This window comes from Calonectris borealis, chromosome 13 (genome assembly GCF_964195595.1).
Source record: "Calonectris borealis chromosome 13, bCalBor7.hap1.2, whole genome shotgun sequence".
NCBI lineage: Eukaryota > Metazoa > Chordata > Aves > Procellariiformes > Procellariidae > Calonectris > Calonectris borealis.
In genome coordinates, this window is record NC_134324.1 from 20016179 (window position 1) to 20037126 (window position 20948).

The following is a 20948-nucleotide window of genomic DNA, read 5'->3' on the forward strand; positions in this document are numbered from 1 at the left end:
TCTAAAGATACTAATGAAATGCTGTTGTGTTCTTACCCCTGGGCAGATAGTCCAAGATTGTCTTTATTCATTCAAAAATATACAAGGCTATAGATCTATTGCAGGGACAGAAAAGAAAAGTCACTGTTGAGCCTACCTTGTCACCTTTCTGTCCAGCTGGTCCAGGGGGGCCCACTGCTCCTCTCTCACCTTTTGCTCCCGGCAAACCTTCTGGGCCAGTAAATCCAGGTGCACCTATTGGTCCCTGAAGCCCAATCGGTCCTGGTCGACCCTAATATACAACAAAAAATAAGTCAATGCACCATGTTCACAAACTCCTTTGCAATTAGTCTATCCAACTCAATCTTTAATGCAATTTGATACCTCTCAGGGTAGTTAGGACATCCTAAAGTTTTCTCCATACATTCTCAGATAAAGAGTTTTTAGAGGTTATTTCAGGTAAGTCTTGAGTAATAGTAAGAAACTTCCCCTTTTTCCTGGAAGATTTATTACTACCCATACTGCTGTAGGAAGGAACAGGGGAAGACAACAATGTTTTGAGATCAAACTGGCTGCTGCTTCTTGAGTTTGCACCTCTATTTCCAAGCTGCAAAGTGCAAAAAGATTTTGCTTATCCTTTAGATCAAGCAGGACAAAAAGATAACACAAAATGCAAGAAGTGCATGGGTCACATGCAGTCAGAAAGCACACTTTAGAGTATTTGAGACTAGTATAATGGTTGGCTCAAGACTGAGATTGATTCCATTATGCTCTGCTGGTTATCTCATAGTTGGGGTGTGGATTTTGATTTCTCGAGCACAAAAAGAAGGGTGCAATGACTGAGCATTGCCCGAAGATGGCAGCCTTTTCTACAACTGCAGAGATTTATATGTGACTGATGAACTTTCATTGTTCTATCACTACATGGATGTGCAGAGTAGTCTGGTACTTGTTTCTGAAACAAGCCAATGTTTAAAAAATTTTGCTGTAGGTGCTCTGACTTTTTATTAGCCTCAGAAGCTGCCTCTTGGCAGCTGAGTGCTTAACACAGAGTTTTGTGTTAACATTTTTGTGCTTTTCATTTGATTCATTTTGAGAGAATCTGAAACAGATCAACAGAGTCTAAGGTCCCAAAGTATCAGAAGAAAATGGCAGTTTAGGGCCATGCTTTCTACTGGCAAGACAGTCAGTGGATTACATGAAAGTTATCCATGCAAAGACTCAAGCCTTACATTAAAAGACATAGAATGGAGGAGGAAGTTAAAAAAAAAAAAATCCTCCTTTCAATTCTCCTCTACACTCATGTCCATGGTAGTGTGTTTCCCTTCTATTTCCCTAACTCCTTAAAACAGCAGAAGGAATGCAGCTCCCTGCTGCAAGTGTTTTAGTAATCTCAGCTGGAGACATACAAAGTCCTGACTCCGTGCCTTGGCAGGTAAAATACTTTACAGTTAATTTAAAAATGCATTTTTACATGTTAATAATCAAGCAAAGTCAAACAAACTGTAATCGATTTTAAAAATTCTTTTTCCAAGATAATTTTTAGTACCTGTTTAGGTTAAAACATTTCGTCCCATATTCCATATTTCTTCACTACTGGAGCAGGTTTTTTTTAAAGTGCAGCAATTCCCCTGTGTCACTCTTTCTGTTGCGATCGTTTCATGCTTGCCTTTTAACTGAGGTCAAGTACGTGTTTTGTATTTCATACCTTTTCTGTCTAGACACTGTCCATACTGTGCACTTCCAGAGGCACAGACTCCCATCTGAAAAGGCTTTTCTGTTGATTATTTTTAGCTTTCTTCACTCTGGGATAATTATCAATGGAATCCTTTATATTGAGAACCATATGATCATAACATTAATACTCAAATCTTCAGTGGTCCTTGGCAACCGTACACAAGGAACACGTTACGAAAATCACACGCTTTGCTCTCACTTTCAGTCCCAGCTTTACCTTTTTAATTTCCCATAGTCACAAGTTATTCAGAGTCTTTCAGGCAACATCTCGCTTACAAGACGTGGGTTGTGGACTGTTTACCTCAAGGCAACACAGCAGTGGAGAGACATACCCTAAAAATAGGCATGTTAGTGTCATAGCCAGCCACCTCCCACGAAAGCAACAGCATCCAAGAGTCTACCAAGGTTTCTAGAAAAAACACACTGTGAATTCCTCACTTGTTTGAATTGCTAACACTTCTGTATTCAATTAGTTTGATTGCCTGGTTAATGACAGCGTTTCACAATGACTGGAACTGATGGGAATTAAAATTTTAGGAGGCTTTTGTTTTGCTCTGCTGCAGGTCACTTTGAGAAATATATCCAGATGAGACAGTAAAGACCAGTAACTACACGTTCTGCCTGTGTTCAGTTCTGCAGCTCTCTGACAGAAGAACTAAACATGTTCTCTGTGATTTCAGGGCCCATAGGTAAAAAGCTCTCTTTTGCCTTAGTGCCCTACAAGAAACACTTTAACAGCACTTGAAGATTTTGTCCAGTGCCTTAGAGTGTCACTAAACCATAAAGACACAGTAAAGTACTTCTAATCTCTCTGATAATGTGATTATGCCATGATAATCAGGCTCTCAACAATTCCTACTTTTTCTTTTGAAGTCTGTGTGGATGGAAATCATGTTTTCTATGCTGAAACAAAGGACTTGCCTCCACTCCTAAAAAAGCAGCATTTTTTGTCACTCAGTAGCACTCCCATGAACTGTCCCAAGATAAAAGCATTATAAAGAGCAGGCACTGTGGTGTGCAGGAGCAATTCCAGGATAAAAGCACAATGAAAACTCAAGTATTATCACAAGGTAAACTTACAGGGTTCAACGTCAGGTGGAACTACTGTTTGACCTCAATGAGTTTACCTTGTAGTAAAAAGTTAAGTGCCTAGTCTTTACTGTGCTTTGGCATCAGGATTGCTCTTACTTATCCAAAGGATAAAAAGAATAAAACATCTCTTAGCAGTGAGGACAAGCTTAAACATAAAATGTGGATTACATCAAACAGAAACTACAGTGAATCAACAGAGCTCCCCATTTTTAATCTTTATTGTTCAATATATATAGTCCACTAGCCTGTAGAAAAGCCAGTAGTAATTAACACAAATGATATCATTTCGGTTTCCTGGCTGCATGACAACCGTTTTTAAAAAGAGGAAAATTATAGAATGCTAGTAACACCAAGTAAGGACAAAGGCTATGAAATTACTGTAACTTGTGAATGTTTTCTCAAATGCGCACTAGAATTTCATATATTTGAAAACCATGTCCTGCATTCTCAAACATATTTGTGCACCAGGCTTTTACTACACAAGCAGCACTACATGAGATGCCTGTCTCTCTGGAATGAATACGATGCTGGTAAAAAATGGCATTATTTCTTGATATACCATGGCGTTTCCATAGATAATTTCAGGATTTTGACCAAGTTTGTGCCACAAGTTCAATATGAGTCATATGCATCTCTGTTACGCACTTAGCCATTGCAAACCATTAAAAATACAGAGATGTCTCAGACATTCAGGTTTCCATTCTCAATGTGTGGTAACCAAGAAATGGAAAAAATGGCTGGGATAGGAACCTCCCATTCTGAACTTCTGAATCACAACACTGCAGAAGGCGGTAAAACAAAATGGCCTGAAAATGTAATTTGATGGCAAGATGGAAAAGGTTCTGCAACATGTGCCTTCTTCCCTTCACCCTTTTAATTCATCCCAGGGTGTCATGACAAAAGGCCAGTATGGTGGCTAATGATGGGGCCTCTCTACTGCTACACAATCAAATACATCACAGTTTCTCTATTGTCCCTACCCCTTTTGCCAATTCTAACACCCCACATAAATTTTCGCCCACTGAAGCAGAGCCGCTACACATAGCATTGCAAATTCCAAACATTCTTTTTTTTCCCATTGCCTCTGTGAGCTTGGAGAATAAAGAGTAAATCTATTGGATTTGTCGCTGTGCAAATGAACACACGTGGCAGTGGTATGGAACTACTGGACATGTCCCTGATTTCAGGGACAAAAAATGATACATGTGCTTGCTTACTTGGGGGACGGTTCTACTAGCCTCACTCACTGTCAAATACTAGCTCAGGGATTCATCACCAAAAAAGGATACTGGACCTCACGAAGTGAGATAAGTTTAGCAGGACTGGTAACTAAGCAGAATACTACTGATTAAGTAAGGCAGAACTGATCCCACCTTCAGTTAGTAAATTCGTAGACGGCCATATTTCAAGCAGCAAAGTTTTTTTTTTTTTTTTCTAAGCAGAATTAAGTGTATGAAAAGAGCAACTGAATTTAAAGATGTTCATGTTTTCTCAAACTAACACATAGTTCCTCCTCTATGAGAATTCAGTGACCACATTTTAAAAAAAAGGGTCTTATTTACACTGTCTTCATCCGTTATTTTCCCCATAAACAATGTTTTATCAACACAAAAAATTGCTAGTGACAAAGACTTACTTCACAAGCAAATGCTTTGTAGTCTGAAGCATCTTATACTCGGTTGATTACATTAAGGCAAACCAAAGAGCCAACCATTAAATCATTATGGCCCTAAAAAAAGGTATGTTCTCATATACTGCATACACTAAGCAGAATCTAGCCCAAAACTTTCAAGGAAGACCTGTGTACTCAATTCCCACGCTGTACTGGATAGCCTGTACAAGGGACTGATCCTTTGAGATGCTCTTTCACACAGGCAAATGGCATTACCCATTGAAATTACAGCCATCCTCTCTGATCAGGGATGCCACTTTACAAAAGGCGACACACGACTCACGCCGGACTCGGATGAAGTGTCTATAGGTGATGTACCAGTGCAAGGCAGCAGTGTCCATTAGTGAGTAGCACGACCTTGGGTTAACCACTTCTACTTTCTACCTCCATTTCCTCCCTTCTCCTCTTCGGTCTGCCCTGCCTTTGCTGCAAGATTCCTGCGGCAGTGGTTATCTCTTGCTAGATAGACAGTGCCTAGCACAAGAGAGTCCTGGTCTCAGCTGGGGCCCCACAGTTCTACTGTAATAATAATAATTACTGATGAAAAACCCTTCACTATTTTCCTAAATTACAGGTCAGGTATCCAGTGCCCTGCTCACATTCCAGACTAAGTAATTATTTTCCCTACTGAAAAACGCTTTGTACTTTTAAAGAAAATTATTCTTCAGTTTTTCTTCTAAAAACTTGGGGAAAGTCTTGTTCAAAATGGCTTCTTTATTTCTGTCATATAATTTACTGTTCCTCTACACAGCTTTTTACCTACACAGCATGAGATGAATACACAAACCTGTATATACACACAGAAATAATGGACTGGAAAAAACATCTTGTGCAACAATCCTACCTCATTCAGCACCTGCCCAAAAATTTCACAGTTTTTTTTTCTTTGTTCTCCGTTTTTTAAGGAAGGATATCAGGGTAATAATTTTTTAAAAATTTTTTTTAAGAAAAGAGACAAATTATTCCTGTACCATGTGAAATTCTTTAGTATCATAATTCATTTTAGAAGTGTTCTGTTTATGCGAATCGGTGCTTGGCATGCTCACACTGCAGACTGTCAAGGCTGCTCTGGTCATCTCAGAAGCAATCTTTTAATGTAGTAATGAGCAACTGCAGGCTGCTTCTCATAATAATTTCCATAATGAGCAACTGCAGGCTCTTTCTCATAATAATTTCCAATTTTAGTTCATGTGATAAACTCCATTTTCAAAAAATACTTCTGTTATTTCCACTAAGCCTGACTAGACATGACTGCAAGTAGAAAATCTAGGTGATAAAAAAATGTGCATGTGCATATATATATATAAGGTTTTACACCCTAATTTTAAACTGCTTAAAAAAAAATTAATGAAATTTGATTCCATAAATCATTTACTTCCTGAATCCTGTACTTCAGTAACATAAGTAAATAAAGCTGCAATGGAAGGTTTACCACATTATAAATATAGAACTGTGTATAAACCCTGGACATTTAAAAAAAAAACAACCTTTACTTCTAAATATCTTTATTTTTAAATCGGATATTCAAATCTCTGAAAAGTTTGTTCTTTAGAATGCTCGATTTCCAGTTAAAAACTTTCATGGAACATCCTGATCCAATCAATTCCACATATTTGCTATTTCTATTTATAGCACACAAAGAGACCACATACTGTCATCTTTTTCCCCACCACGGACAATGCCAGGAGTGACTCAGTGTTAAATCTAAGTAATTATTCAATTTTATATTTCATAACCTTTAAAGAAACCACTTTTTTTTGAAAATGTAAGACAGTCAAAAAGGATGACTTTAACTCAGATTGCTTTTTTGCTTTGATGTACTGAAACGTCCAAGTTAGATAAGAAAGTAAGAGCATGTGGAAAGGCTCCAGGCCACAGGGAACACAGATAACATGAAAGTAAGTGAAAGTCACTTGTGGGTTGTAACATCTGTGTGAGAGATGCGCCAGCGAGGCGATAGCCTTCCTGCGCTGCACTCCAGAGAGAAGGGGATCCGTGTATAACACTGAGCGTCGTACAGAATGATGGGCACTACAGAAATATAAAGATATTATTCGTGGGGGTTTTTTAAAATAAAGAACATGCAGCAGGATTTACGAAGCATAGCGATGGCTTACGTTGTATTTCAATTAAATGAATAACCATTCTATGAAAATTATGAGTTAAAGCTTATTTTTAAGGAGGCACACTATATATTTGAATGACATTTACTTGCCCTTTTCATGATCATCACTCAGAATTATGTCTTTATTTCAGCAGAAACTGCGTGAAACAGTTACCAAGGTTTGCAGAGACTAGATACTGATGAATTGCGTCCCAGAGTATCACCACAGAGGTGATCACCCCTGAATCCCCAGCTTACCCGCTGTTTGTTTAAGCTAACTGGCCCTGAGGCTCAGGTGATACATAGTCATCTGAGATGAACTTTCACTATTCACAAGGGGTTTTTTTGCTAGCTTGGCTGATATCTTTAGGCCTTTTTGTGTTTTAAACTGGAAGGGCAATGCTAGGTTCATACACAAATGGAGAGCAATTCATGTAGACAGCATACGAGACTGACAACTGGCACTACTCCTCTGAAATCATGCACGTGTTGAAGCCTGACTTAGAAGCAACTGAGGAAATGAGGCATGAGGGAGGAGGTAACAGTAGACAGGAACCGCTCCCACACCTCATGGAGCTCTGGCATTACTCTACACTCATCAACATTCCAAAAAATAGGGCTTATATTGAAAGGATGGATTACATGATTATGAAATCTTAGCAAAAATGTTGCAGCAAGTGAGGTCTAACTGACTTCAATTTACTTACAAACTAAGCATTTTTTTATTTAACAAAAGAGCTTAGTACAGCCAAAGGTTTGAATAGTTTATGAGATTTTATGGTCTTTTGCAACCTCGGTTCATCTTCTCTCCCTCAAGTCTTTGGTGCCTAACGTCTAAAAAATGTTTTAGAAAGCCTTTACAGTTCCCCGACCTGTTCATGTAGGACAGCAGCTGTCATAACATTTTCCTGCCCTTAACTGAGAGAAGGGCACTTCTGAATATTGTGTACATCTCTCAACACAAGTCCTGAGCTGAATTTTAATACAAAAGAATTAGTTATTTCAGAAGAAAACACAGGGTTTTTCTAGGACTTCTTTCCATTTTCCTGATGGCTGTACAAGAAAGTAGACAAGGTAGCATATGCAAAGCATTTTTTCCCCCCAGAATGCACACAAGTTGTCTCTGTGAGAGCATGGCAGTAGAAAATGACCAAATGACAGCTCCTCAGCAGTCAGTCCCCGAAACAGGAGATGGGTCAAATGAAAAGCGAGGGTCATAGCCCCTGACTCTGCTGGCTTTGGTTGCAGGGCTTTTCTCTAACCAGACCAATCCGCAGATGCCACTGGTTCTATTACCAACTATTTTTTGCCCCTTACAGGCCAGTAAAGCCTTTTATGGTGATACAGAACAGCAGGTATCTACATTACTATCGCTCTAGCAAAGGATCAGCTAACTGGTTATAATTAGTTTTCGAGTTTACTGAAAACTATGTGAATTAAAAGAATAATTAAAATTACTTCATTCTTGAGTAACCCATAGTGATATGCTACACACAAGTGTGACCTGCAAAGGAGGGCAGCCCACAATTACTGCCAGCTTCGCTTTGCTTCCTTCTTCTTCATGCCTTACTATCCTTACTTTTGGCAGTACTTTTATTGTCCTCAGAAATACTTTGTAGTCTGCTTTTACATTTTGTGTTTTAAGTTGTCTCTTACTCAATAACTTATTTGTTTCAATCAGAAAATCAAATGGGATCACTTAGTTTTAACTCATATTTTAACTGTTTCTAGCTGTTGCTTTTCACATGACAAACAATATGGATGAACTTCAGACACACTGGGGTTTATTAACTGAGCTTATACAATTTCCAACACCTGGCTATAGGCCTCGCAGTGTGTACTTTGTGTGTATATATATGTATATACAATATATATGTGTGTGTGTATATAGTCTCTCCAACAAATTTGCTAAGATCAAGCATACTATTTTTCACAAACCATTTAAAGGGGTTTTACTTAACTCATTACTGAGGAAGATACCACACTAATTATAGATATTAGACAACTCCCTTGGGGAAAACGATATTGAATCATCATGACTTCACAGGCAATCACATCAGGACTGCTGCCTATGAAACCACAGCTTCTGACTCTCCTTAAGATACCCCCACACAACTTTTTCAGGGATCCTCTATGGGCTCATGAGGAAAGAAGAACATGCAGGGTTGTGTTATTTTCCCTTCCACTTATCCCTAGCACCTTACAGAACAAACCAATAAAGTCCAATGTGTTTCTCAAGAACTGTTTAACTGAACAGCTACAATGAACTTTTTGCTACCTCCCCCTCTGGCTGGCATTTCCAAGCTGCCTTCTTCAGGGACTCAAGTGACAGAAGATTCATTGTTGCAAAAAAATGTTGTCAGTAGAAAATTAGCTGTATTAAGTAGTGTTCTGAACAAGTGAAATCTTGCCAGTGTCAGGCCTGTTAAGACTATTAAAGGGACATTGTATCTAGAAAGGCAGGGAGGGTTCAGCCACATGCTGAAGCCGAACAGACTCCAAACCTCCTCAGGGTCTGCTGTGTCCAGATCTGTTAATTTGCTCTGGGCTCCTCTCCAGTTCTTTCTTTTACAACAAACCCAATTTTTAAATTTCTAACTCCCCTCACAAGCAAAGGCTGTGAAAAGTTAGTGTTTCCTCAGAGACAGAACAGGGATGTGGGCAAGGAGTAGATCTAGCGGGAGGAGACTGCCCATACCAGCGTTTTCCCAGTACAACTATTCCTTAGCAGATAGGATGGTTTGGCCTTCCCTGCTGCACTGAGGGGCAGAGCCGCTGACTTTCATGCATCCCGCAAAGGCACTGGCTGTGAGAGTCCAGGCTGTGCGTTGAGAAAGCAGCAGTTCAACTCTCTGAGAAGCAAACAAGCGGGAGGAACTGCACATCTCAGTGCGCAACTCACCCCTTCACCCACAGAATTCTCTGTCATCAGCCTCTACAGCAGCCATCAAGGGCTCAGGGATTTTGAAAATGGAAGACAGACAAGAAGGAAGGAAACAGGGAATTGGTAATTTTTGATCAAAAGTAGCTCTCCACTGGCTCACAATTTCTAATACTACATTTTAACTACATTTGAGTACTTTTCTCCTTCTGCCTGGAGAACTGGGAAATCAAGTGCAGTCAAGACACGTCCTGCTCCCCCAATAACACAGAGGTAAGGAGATAACTCGGAGATAAGGAATAGACCCAGAAGTGTGAGATGAAGAGATGGAAAAGGAGTTACGGAAGCCTCTTCTGCTCTGTGAATGATACAGAAAGCTTTCCATTTCCCTCATGCTGTGGGAACAGAAAGCATCCTCTTGCACCAGAACTTCCCCAAACATGACATTCAACCAGTAAAGAAAGGAATGAGGATGAAGAAACCAGTAATGAAAAAACAAAAAATCCTTGAGGTTTCCATGCATGGGAACAGTTACAGAGCTCTAGTGATCACTTACCTTACCTGATGCCTTCTTGACCTTTCTAAAGGGCCTCATGCTAGAGACAAGAAAATAGTTCATGAATCTTTTACAGAAACTTCACTCACTGGGGCTCTTTATTACAGTTTCAGCTACAGATAAGCTATTCCCAGCTTTAGCTCCTATCAGCAGCTAAACTAAATTCCCAGTCTATTTAAATCCTGGCAATTAACTTGGGGGACTCATTTCCACAAGATGCATCTAAGACCAGCAATTTAGGAGTATTTTTATAGGAACAGCCACACACAGGAGAAGAACATGGAGATGTACAAGTTGCAGAAGTGCCAATTAAAGACTTCTAGCAAAGATTTAATGCTTCGTGCACTTCTAAAGAGAAACCACCCACTAATCAACAAGAGCTAGGAAGAAGTTAAAGGGTACCAGTCTTTAGGACTATTATTTCATGCTCACCAGCTAGATTCCCTGCTAAGCACTGGAGTGGATAGGCAAGATCCTGCCCTAGTTTTTCCGGGCTAGCAATGGCTATGTTCCCCCTCTTTGGGCAATTTTAGACCCAGATCTGGAGTGTGTAGCCTGGGCTAGGCTCATCCATTCCCCGATTGCTGCAATCAAACCCATTTTAAAATTATATTAAAGGGCTGGAGAGGTTTGGTCATTCAAAAAAAATTCACTCAATAAAGTATCTGTTTACTTTGCATAGATTGAAAAACCTCCAAAACGTTTTCTCCCAGGCAAAGACTTTCAATCTGAATGGGATATTTGGATAGCTCAGAGACACTCAGTTCATCGTAGCTACAGAAAAGAGTCTTTGATTCTGAAGACTTTGTTGGTTTCCACTTGATTTGCTACTTCTGCTTTGAAGGTGGCTATCAACGATACATATCAGTGAACTGATAACTGGAAATGTTGTTGGACTGCAGTTTATCTGAACAGATTATAGTAAAAAAAAGGCTAGATGTAATCTGAGCAAAAAGTAGTAATGTAGTGTATGACACATCTCAAGGGAGAGTGATCATTTATTTTCCATGGTAATTACTCTAGAGCAACAACTTCTCTCAGAGGATCGTAACTGAGGACCATTTTAAAGAACATATCATAATATCATATTAATTTGTTAATTAGCAGCTGTAGGCTGCTAATTAACTGAGGCTATTACTCCCCTAGTTTTCACACTACTTATGGAAGTTTTCTGTGTTGCTGTCAACCTTTTCACTGTATTCCAGCTAAAGCAGAAAAACTTGCCTTGGTTTAAGTGCTGCAAAATTATCAACTAAGAGAACAATCTTCCTATTTAACAGCTTGCCTTTGAATCTTCATGAAAGTTCCTCAATCTTTTCTTACTACTCTTTGTCTATCAGCAGATATTCTAGCTAGTAATGTGGCTGTTCGTATTAGAGTGATATTAGTTTGTCTTACTGGATTTTTTAATAATTTATATATTGAGGTAAGTTGGTTGCAGAAACTACTTAGTACTAACTAAAATAGCACGGATTTATTTTAATATTTCAAATAGAACATAGCTGTGGCTTTTCAGGTGGTAACTAATATGATAATTAAATAAAAGATGACTTTTTAATGTTTGTCATTATCTTTTCTCTGTTTCTGCAGAACGTAAAGTGAATCATTAGAATATGAACAATAGAGACTTGGATCACAAGCGTAACATTGGTATTCTAAAAGCAGATTTAAATGCCTGTATCTAATCTTGCCGTTAGGAGTTTCTCTCAGTTTGTCTCAAGTTCCTCAGAGAACAAGCTTGTAAGATGCTGAGATAGCCGAATTTAAAATCTAAACCTTTCCTCTAACTTAGCTTGCAATCCAAGTCACAGCCTAACCTATTTTGGACCAAGATCTTAACACTGCTTTTTTGGCTCACTTTTATCATATTGGAACATCTATTTATTCTATTAAATTTCACTATTACACAGAAAATGTGTATCTATAAATTGTCACAAGTAAAGCAATGTTCCACAAAAACAATCTTGTCTTTTTTCCTTTGTTCTTACTGATGCATTACTTATGTCCCTTCCCCTGTCCAGTACCCAGTCTTTGTGCTATTACAACCAAATTTTAGTACTGAGAACAATGTAATTCTGAAACTGGCATCTGATTTATGCAGTATGGAGCTACCTCTAAGCCTTACTACTATATCATGTATTAACATTATTCATCTGGTGAATAAAGTACCTTTTTTTTGGAAAAGAAAGAAAAACAAAAAAAATCCACACACATTAAAAAAAACCCAACAGTTTTAGTCACCAGACCATGTTCCACACGCTAAACATTCTGTTTACAAGAGAGAAATATAGCAAAAGTTCTCATTATCCACTAAGGTCATTCAGCCCCAAAGGATGCTTCTAGTTAGAAGGCAGGCTGTGAAAGTAGGCCATTCACAGATCTGTCCAGTAAGGGGTCAGTACAGAACAATAGATTCTCCACAAGCAGTTTCCCCTACATTTTGCCTCCCATAGCCTTCCCAGCATGTTCCTGGCACTTCAGAAAGGTCTGAACGGCTTTCCTTGCACAGGGTTCTGCTAAAAACAAAATTATCTGTTGGAACAGATAATATTAGTCAAGATTTAAAACTCAGATGGGAACCATTTGCTTATTCAAGACAGCAGATTTAGAACCCAAACTCTTCCCAGAGACCTGTTACACAGTGGAGCCGAGGGGAGTTTTGCAAACATGTAAACAATTCACTTTAAAGGGAAAAAATGGAGTCTGTGAAATCTCATCTACACATTGCTTGGAAATATACAGACCAAAGCAGAAGGAGTGGAGGGTAGTAGAGGCCTGCAAATCTACAAACATAACATTTGGCAAGATTCCAGTTATCTCTAGAGGCTTAAGCAGAGCAGGTCCAGGCAAAATTTTACTGCAGTGCCTGATAACAAGAAGCACCAGTCAGTCAGTGGCTGGTTTACTAGGCAGTGTCAGAGAATAAACTGCAATTAGTAAAAATAACTTCAAACCGAAGTCAAGGACAAAAAAAAAATAGAGGATTTTTCATTTCTCCTAATAAGTGTGGCATATTGATCAAGATAAGGACGGAAATGAACTCTTCACCTACTTGAATTCCCACTGGCTAAGGTATATAGAATAAATGATTAATTCCAATGTTGCTTGTCATCACATAAATTGTATGTTTAAGTCTTTGGACATTTACTACGTGCCTGTATTAACACTCCAAAAAGCTTCATTCATTTGTTGGTATAAACTACGCTTCCAGTCTGCTTAATCTTTGACAGACAGGTCTCATTGTCCCCAAAATCCCTTGCCACACAATACAACAAAGACTTAAATGACTCTGTAGGCCTGCCCTGCTACCCATACTGCTCTGCGCTTCCTGCCTATATATCCCTGGAATTCATGACCATGCAGATTACTAAATTACACACTAGGCCAGGGATTAAGCATGGCTCTTTGTATGGGAGCATCTGAGGTCTGGAAGAAGATTTTACCTGTCACGCTCTGTGCTCATTGGGTCTTGATGAGAGACAGAAGGAAGCAGTGCTGCAGAAGATCACAAACACTGGTGTGTGATAATCAGCGATCTGTATATGATGACAGGATAACCTGACTGGTGCTGTCCTGCACACAGGTCTAGGGAGCTTTAGACAGACAATAACCAGCCCACTATTTCCAAAGCAGCTCAGCAGCTTCTTCCCTCTTAAAATAAAAGGAGAAAATGTTCCCTGTTCCGACAGACCGCAAGCCAGATAATGGCCTTCACTGTACCCAAGAACTGAAATGTTTAAGGGTCAGGAATGTATCCTGCAGTTAAGCAAACATACCAACAAGCCAAAGGGAGGCGTATGGTACCTCATCAGTTGTTTTAAATTAATTTAATCAAAGCCGGAATTGCTTCTGATTGCTTTCAGAATGCTTAAGAGTTACATATCTGAAAGAAAAAATAAAACCAAGAAAAAAAGGCTTGAAATAACAGCATAAACTTAAATACCTCAAGGATATCAAATACCTTTTGTCCATATGTACATAAAAAAGTCACATTGCTTCTCACTTGAAAAATCAGAAGTCTTAAGTAGGCCTTAATTTTGATGTCTAGATAGGACAGAGGAGAGTAGTCTCTACCCAGTTTTAACTTACAGATGACTGGCAACTCCAAGCTTTGGCTAAGTCTGTTTAGAAGTTCAGTAGAAGAATTACTGTAGCCAGGACAGTATAATGATGGAAATCAGGAAAAGTCTGTACAGAGAGACAGCACATTTTACAAAAACAAGTTGTTTGCGTTTTCTTTTTTTTTTTTTTTTTTAAAGATGATAGGTGTTACTGTCTCCTCTGGTTTCCTTCTCTTTACATGCATATTCTTTATTTCAAACAGCAAATACTGACATCTTCCAGTTTTTATTAGTTATGTTGATGTAGCCATACTGGTCTGAAAGATGATATTGCATTTCTCATTGTATTTTGCACTCACTTGGAGCTCAGTGAATAACAGGAATTATCTAAGGTCTGAGAGATACAAAGTTCACAGCATAGTCAGTTTTATGGGTTTGTTTCAGACAGCAAACTCTGCTAACAAAATATAACAAAATGGGGACCAGTACACCACAATGCAGTGATGCTTTGGTTCAGCATCATCCAATTACTTCAAAGAGTAGTGTTACTACATGCCAACATGATGACACGTCATTTTAGAGGAACCAAAACTGCCTCAGATCTGCAAATAGCCTCCTAGCAGCTCATAAAAAATTGCAAACCCCCAGAAACCCTGGGAGGACAAGCACGGGAAGCGGATCTGGTCTGCACAGACTCAGCAGGACTCTTTGGAAGTTGCTGCCAGTGCTCCTTTTGCAGCCAGAACAGCAACTGTTGAGCTACACAAACTACTCTAAGCCCTTTCCCTAGAGCCATCAGCCAGGGAACAATCATAAGACTGCTGTTTGAGAAAAAAAAGCAAAGCATACTTTAAATGAATAGAGAAAAAAGAATCCTCTATTGATCACTGCTACAAACTGGCTTTGTATTTCCCTTGTTCATGAAGTGACTCCCATTTCAGTCAAACCACAGCTATCTGCAGCAATGTTTTTCCATAGGATATTTTTTAAAGCCTCACACCATGCTGTATTTGCATAATGTACAATAAGCCACACACATACATACCAGCCCCCTTCAGACACAAGATTAAGTTGTTCATAATCCCCATAGGTATTTATAACGGCCTATCTTTTAGCCAGCAAGAACAGCAAAACAGTGAATATGAGTTGATGCATTCTCTGTATCTGGATCTCTGAATAAACATTCACTTCTGTGGCATTTTAGATCATATGAAGACCCCAGTGTCTTCGCACCGACGTCAATACAGACAAATAATGACTTCAGTGAAGCATAACCTTGATGTCAGAGACAGAAGAATCAGGCCCAGGATGCATCACTCCTTCACTGCCATTGCTCTTGCCAACACAGCTGATCTTTGCTTGGCTGAATCAGCATCAGCAGAAATGTTGTCCTACATCTGCCGCTGACTGGAAATGCCAGCTTTGCAAGTGTCTGCCAACCAAAGCCTAAGAGGAATCATGCCACTGAGGAAGGCTAAAGGGTCAAGGCTTAAAAGCAGAATAAAAGAAAAGCAATCTGAGAAATAAAAGAAAGGAGATAATGGTAAGAAATACAGAGGAGGCACAGCTATACTGTCCACATTCAGGTTGCAGCACAGACTGAAGAGTACACACGAGGGAAGCCCATAAAAGTCAACCAACAGTCCTACATGTAGGGTAAGGTGAAGTGTCTCAACCTGTGGTAAGGGAATGGACGGTGTCCTTGTTCCCACCGTGAAACTAAGCACTGAGGATACGCAGGGGAGACTCTTGCTAGTTGTTTTTTATGTGAATATGGTGGCCATCTCCCAGCTTTTACTATTGCTCCAAATAATAAAGCCAAGAAACAGGCACACGAATGCTGAACGGCAGTTTCAGAGGTGGTTCTGGGAAAGGCAGGCTGCAGAGCCTGGGTTTCATTTTCCCAGCTCTCACAGAGGACATGCCCAAGCACAGGCTTAAATCCTGAACATTGAGATTTTCCTCGAGTCTCAAAAGCTGCATCATCTTCTCTTTCCTTTCCAGAAACAAAATTTTTCTATTGACACAAGTAACATTGCAGCGTCAAAGCTCTTATCTGTCAACTGGAATAACAGCTATTTTCTTCTGGGAAAGTGAAATTTAACTATCCAGCAACTTTGTCTTTGCTCAACAAATAAAAGAAAAGAAAAATACATTTTCCTTGTCTTCATGTTACTGGATGCAAGTGGGGAAGAAATCTGGGACTTCTACTCTTCAGATCGTGATTTACCAGTATCAAATCAGTATTACTTAATTTGATAGCAGGTTTTTTTTCTATCACTACACTACTCTAGTGTTAACAGCTCATACTTTATTTGTTAAAGAAACAACTAACTATTAACATCGACTATTTTCTTTTCCTCTCCACTGAAGCAATATGTGGAGTGCATATCCTTTTCAAAATATCAGCAGCTTCAAAGGTTTTTTTTTGTAAGTACCTGCAAGTCCAGCAGCCTTCCATGAAAGCAAGAGAGATTGGATCACCACCTGTATTTAGCACTTAGCAGGCCAGTGCTTGGAGAGACAATACTATCTTGAAGATATCTTGCACCACTGACTGTAAGTCTATCTAAATTATGTGTTCTACATATATTCAGCCATCCAATAACAGTCAAATCAGTGATCTATCTTTCTTTAAATTAAACAAAAGAACGTTAAAACTTGATCCATGCTGTAATGATTAGAAATAGGACATTCCACAGCTTCTTGTGGTATTTTTATAGCTCCTTAACTCTGTTGAGAGCCTGCATGCTCTGAGAGCACATTCACCTGGTCACGTATGGACAGCTGTATGTATGCTGCCTCACTCCACTCCAAGGCTAAAGTCAGCTCCAGGGTAGGGGCCACTTAAACTTACGTGCTTGCCTGAATCAGACTGTACCAACATACTCTCAGACTCCTTTTCTGGCTTATGTTCTTTGAGTGTCTTATCCTTCAACATTGCTTGCGTGTATACTGGGGATCATGTTATTTTAACTATATTGTGGATCCATTAAACATGTCTAGTACGTCTGCAGAGAACGCTAAGACCAAATGCTCCACAGCTGAAAGCAGATGGATGAAAATTCAGATCTGCCCTTGTGTCCAGCTACAGTTTGGGACAGTTCCATGTTTTTGTCCCAGCTGTATACTTTTCTCCAAAAATCAGTAAATGTAATGCTTAGAAGAAAAGTTCTCTGGTGCGGGACATTTTTGTTGTTTATACAAAGTGCAACTGATCCTGATGTGTAACTGAGGCCCCAGGCCCTGCTGTACTATAAATACTGAAAACAATCATCAGACCATAGAAACTAGAGTCTTTGCACAAACGCTCCTTTTAAAAGATGAACCGTTTGAATGGTGTCTTCCAATTCTGCTGGAAATAGTATTTTATCTTCCACATTAACATAGCTGTTACAGGACAGATATATTTCTAATTTACTGGAATAATTTGATTCTTCTACAGGTGTAAGAAATCTCTGTAGTACTTGTAGTAGTATCCAAGTTCAATGCAAGGAAAAAGTAATCAAGTGATAAGTATGTAAAAAGTAACTGATTTAAACAAAATCTCTTCCATAATTAAATTTTCTAGTTAGGTTTAAACACAAAAGTATTGAGAAATTCTGATATTTTTACACTGATATATCAAGAAAATAGTATCTCAAACAGTGCATTGCGTGGCAAGAACCATAGAAATTAAACTAAGCAGACAATTTGTAAACATACTTTTTGTTTAGACTGGAATGCAAATTTTATACAGCACATACAACTCTTAAATCCTATCCAAACAAATTCAGGGACAAAGCAGATTTTAAGAGTACATACCTAGAACTGTAGGTTTTGTTTACTTCCAGAACTTGTGCAAAATATTTGGAAATTAATTTAAACATAGGAAGCATTAGCTCAGAAAGACTCACCAGAAAAAAGCAAAGCACATTATTAGTCATAGCTACATTTAATTAGTTCTTCATCTTGCAAGAATAAGGCTCTTTCACTCTTGGAATACAGTGGTTAAAACATTAATTCCATAAAGCTAAAATCAGATCAAATGCTATATGTTTAGCAAAAAACAGTAAACCTTACCAGTTCTGACAAGCAAGTGGTGCTTGCTATGGTTTTGGAAACCTGCCAAAGTTTGTAATTTGAATAGCCAGTTGTGCTTAGAAAGAATTAGGGTAGGGAGTTTCTGATATGCAGTAGCATTTAGGAGCAAGCAAAGGGCACTAGATCTTAGAAACATGTGTCAATTTGTTCAGAGGCCGTTTATACTCAAAGCTGCCTAAGACCCCAGGCCACTACATTCAAGAGAAACAGTTAATGTTCCTTTATGTTCATATCTCATGGTGAAGTGAGCAGATACTTGCTGGAGGTGAGTGCTCATCAGACCAGCTCTTGCTAGATTTGCAAAATGACTGGACAGCAACACCACTTCCAATATTGTACAGACTGAGCAAGGTCAGAGAGCACACTAAAAAACACTGGCGATGGTTTAAAACCAGTGCTCCCCAGTCTCTCTAGTATAATGCACAACCTAGTGAGATTAAACTTTGATTTTCACTTTGAATAGCTATAGCTTTTGTTCTACAGATCAGTGAAGCTTTTCACTCATACTTTTGTAGTTTAAAGAACACTGTTTTTACATGTTTCTTCAAGAGATACAACTGTTAAACACACACGCAATCACTGTTTCAACACCAAGAAACCTCTGCAAAATAAGTTCAGGCTTTCTTCTGCTTTCTGCCTGGTCAGTGAAACTGTTCTCACACTGGTCTCTACTTCTGGATATCAGATTACATATGTATAGTTGCACCTAAAGATGGAAAGGAAGGCTAGATCTACAGCCTCTCTTAAAAAAAAGAAAAGGATGCTTTGCATAGCCAGCACACCGGTAACACTGTGGTCCAAGACCCCATTCATTTACTTTTTTTACATAAATCTAGAGCAGCATCACTGAAGTCAGCAAAGTGACTTCTTAATGCTAGCAACTAGTTTTCACTAGTGTAAAGAACAGACCTCCAGCAAAGCTAAACCAGGGGAAACTCTGGTATTTCTCTGATATTTCTGATACTTCTGTATCTGAGAAGTGTAGGAATGCAGTAGAACCAGAGTGAAATCAAGATCTGGTATTCACCAATATTTTGTTAATCACAATTTTAGAAACGTACTTCTAGAACTGATACTTCTCCATTTAAAACTCTCCTGTCATATACTCAGTAACTCAGTGAGTTCTTAATCTTTAGTTTGGAAAGTTGAAGCAGACTTTCCTTAAGACCTCACTAAAACCCAGGTGTTCTGGATCTTCCCAATACAACTATACTATGAGGTGCAAAGTAAACAGTCTAGAGCATGTATAAATATTTAATAAGACACTTGCATCTGGAGCAAAATGGAGCTAACTTAGTGTTCCCTATTTATAACGTAAACAGATTAGTTGCATGACACAGTGTTAGTACAAACTTCCTTGACTATAAACATTTACTGATGTATTTCACCAATAACGTAATGTATAGGAACAGAGGAAGGATGTACTCTGAACAGTGCATGTGGATAAGGTCCAATTTTGCAACCTCCTCTCACCTGACAGTGCCTTTTCCTTGAAGGCTCTTAAGACAAGTTTCCCGTGCAAGATGCTCCTTTCTACTGGCAAAGAGGAAAATGACCCCAGTTAAAAATCAATGGCAGACACCAAGAGAAGATGTTGTGCCTCATGTGTCCCCACACAAAACAAATGCTACCACACTCATGATACCCTGCTTGCTGAAGGACTGGCTCACCAGCCACTTCAAACAAGGACCTGCAAGTCAGGTTTCTTAAAACTAAACAACTTCAAACATGTTCACTAATTGCCTGAAGACAAGTTTGTTCCGAAGACATAATCCTGCAACGTCCTGATTGCCCTCAGCTTTTGTTCATGTTTCTGTGTCTTTAGCGAGGCTGTCAATGGTATTATTGGATTTGGGTCTGACAATGACAAATAATGCTGAAGATGACACAAGCAATGGCAGGAAAAGCAGGCCATTTTAGCTTCCCTCTCTTTGTATTTATGTTGCAAGCGCGAATGTCTCCCTATAGCTCTTCTTATCGTTTACAATGCTGAGAACTCACACACCTAGAGACTCTCATTTCAGTACCTGAGTTAGTGCGAGATAACATAGTACCAGCAGCGCTGGAAAGCTTCCCCTGTGCAACCTGGTTGTATTCAGCTATCAGTGTGGACGCAACGCTATCTAGCTGAACCAGTTCCTCTCTTTGCATGAGGAGTGACCATAGAGTATATTGTCCTCAATGCTGTAGGGAAGGAAATAAAAAGAAAAGGCTCCATGGTAACAGGGAGAATGACATCAGATGCACACACTGAATTGGCAGGGACATTCAGCTGGGAGATCCCATCAGAATGCAAGAAGTGATGAGTCCTTCCCACTCCCTGAAGATGACCGGCACAATGAGCACTCCTTGGTCACTGTTCCGTAAGAGGAAATGAAATAGCTACGCCTCTCACAACAGGCCAGCAGAAGACCAATGATATTAAAAGATCCAAATCCCATTACTATTGGGAACAAGGAACTCAATTCTATACAATTTCAGAACCCTTCTTAAAGAGTTCTGAAAAATCTCAGCCTAAGCTCACAATATGTATTTGCTTAAAGAAAATTCAGATGGGACCAAGAGCAGCCAAAAATTTTGAGGTATTAAAAATGTACTATTTCCTCCCAGAAAGAACTTCTCATTCCTGTGTTACTCTCCTTTAGAAAGAGACCACTGAAAGATGGGTGGCAATACATTTCCTCTCCCATCTCTTGTATTAATTTTATTTATCTTCTATAAAATCAGACCATTTTCGTGTGGCCTTGTGATTTGAGACAGGATGAAAAGACAGTAATTCTGTC

At 39.1% G+C, this 20948-nt stretch overlaps 1 protein-coding gene across 1 annotated transcript in view; it reads right to left on the reverse strand.

The window, feature by feature from the left end:
* COL4A6 (collagen type IV alpha 6 chain) overlaps positions 1-20948 on the reverse strand; it is a 91414-nt gene that overhangs the window by 52374 nt on the left and 18092 nt on the right. The window contains exon 3 of the mRNA XM_075162703.1: positions 137-271. Coding sequence (XP_075018804.1) covers positions 137-271 — 135 coding nt within the window. The remainder of the gene's footprint in view (positions 1-136; positions 272-20948) is intronic.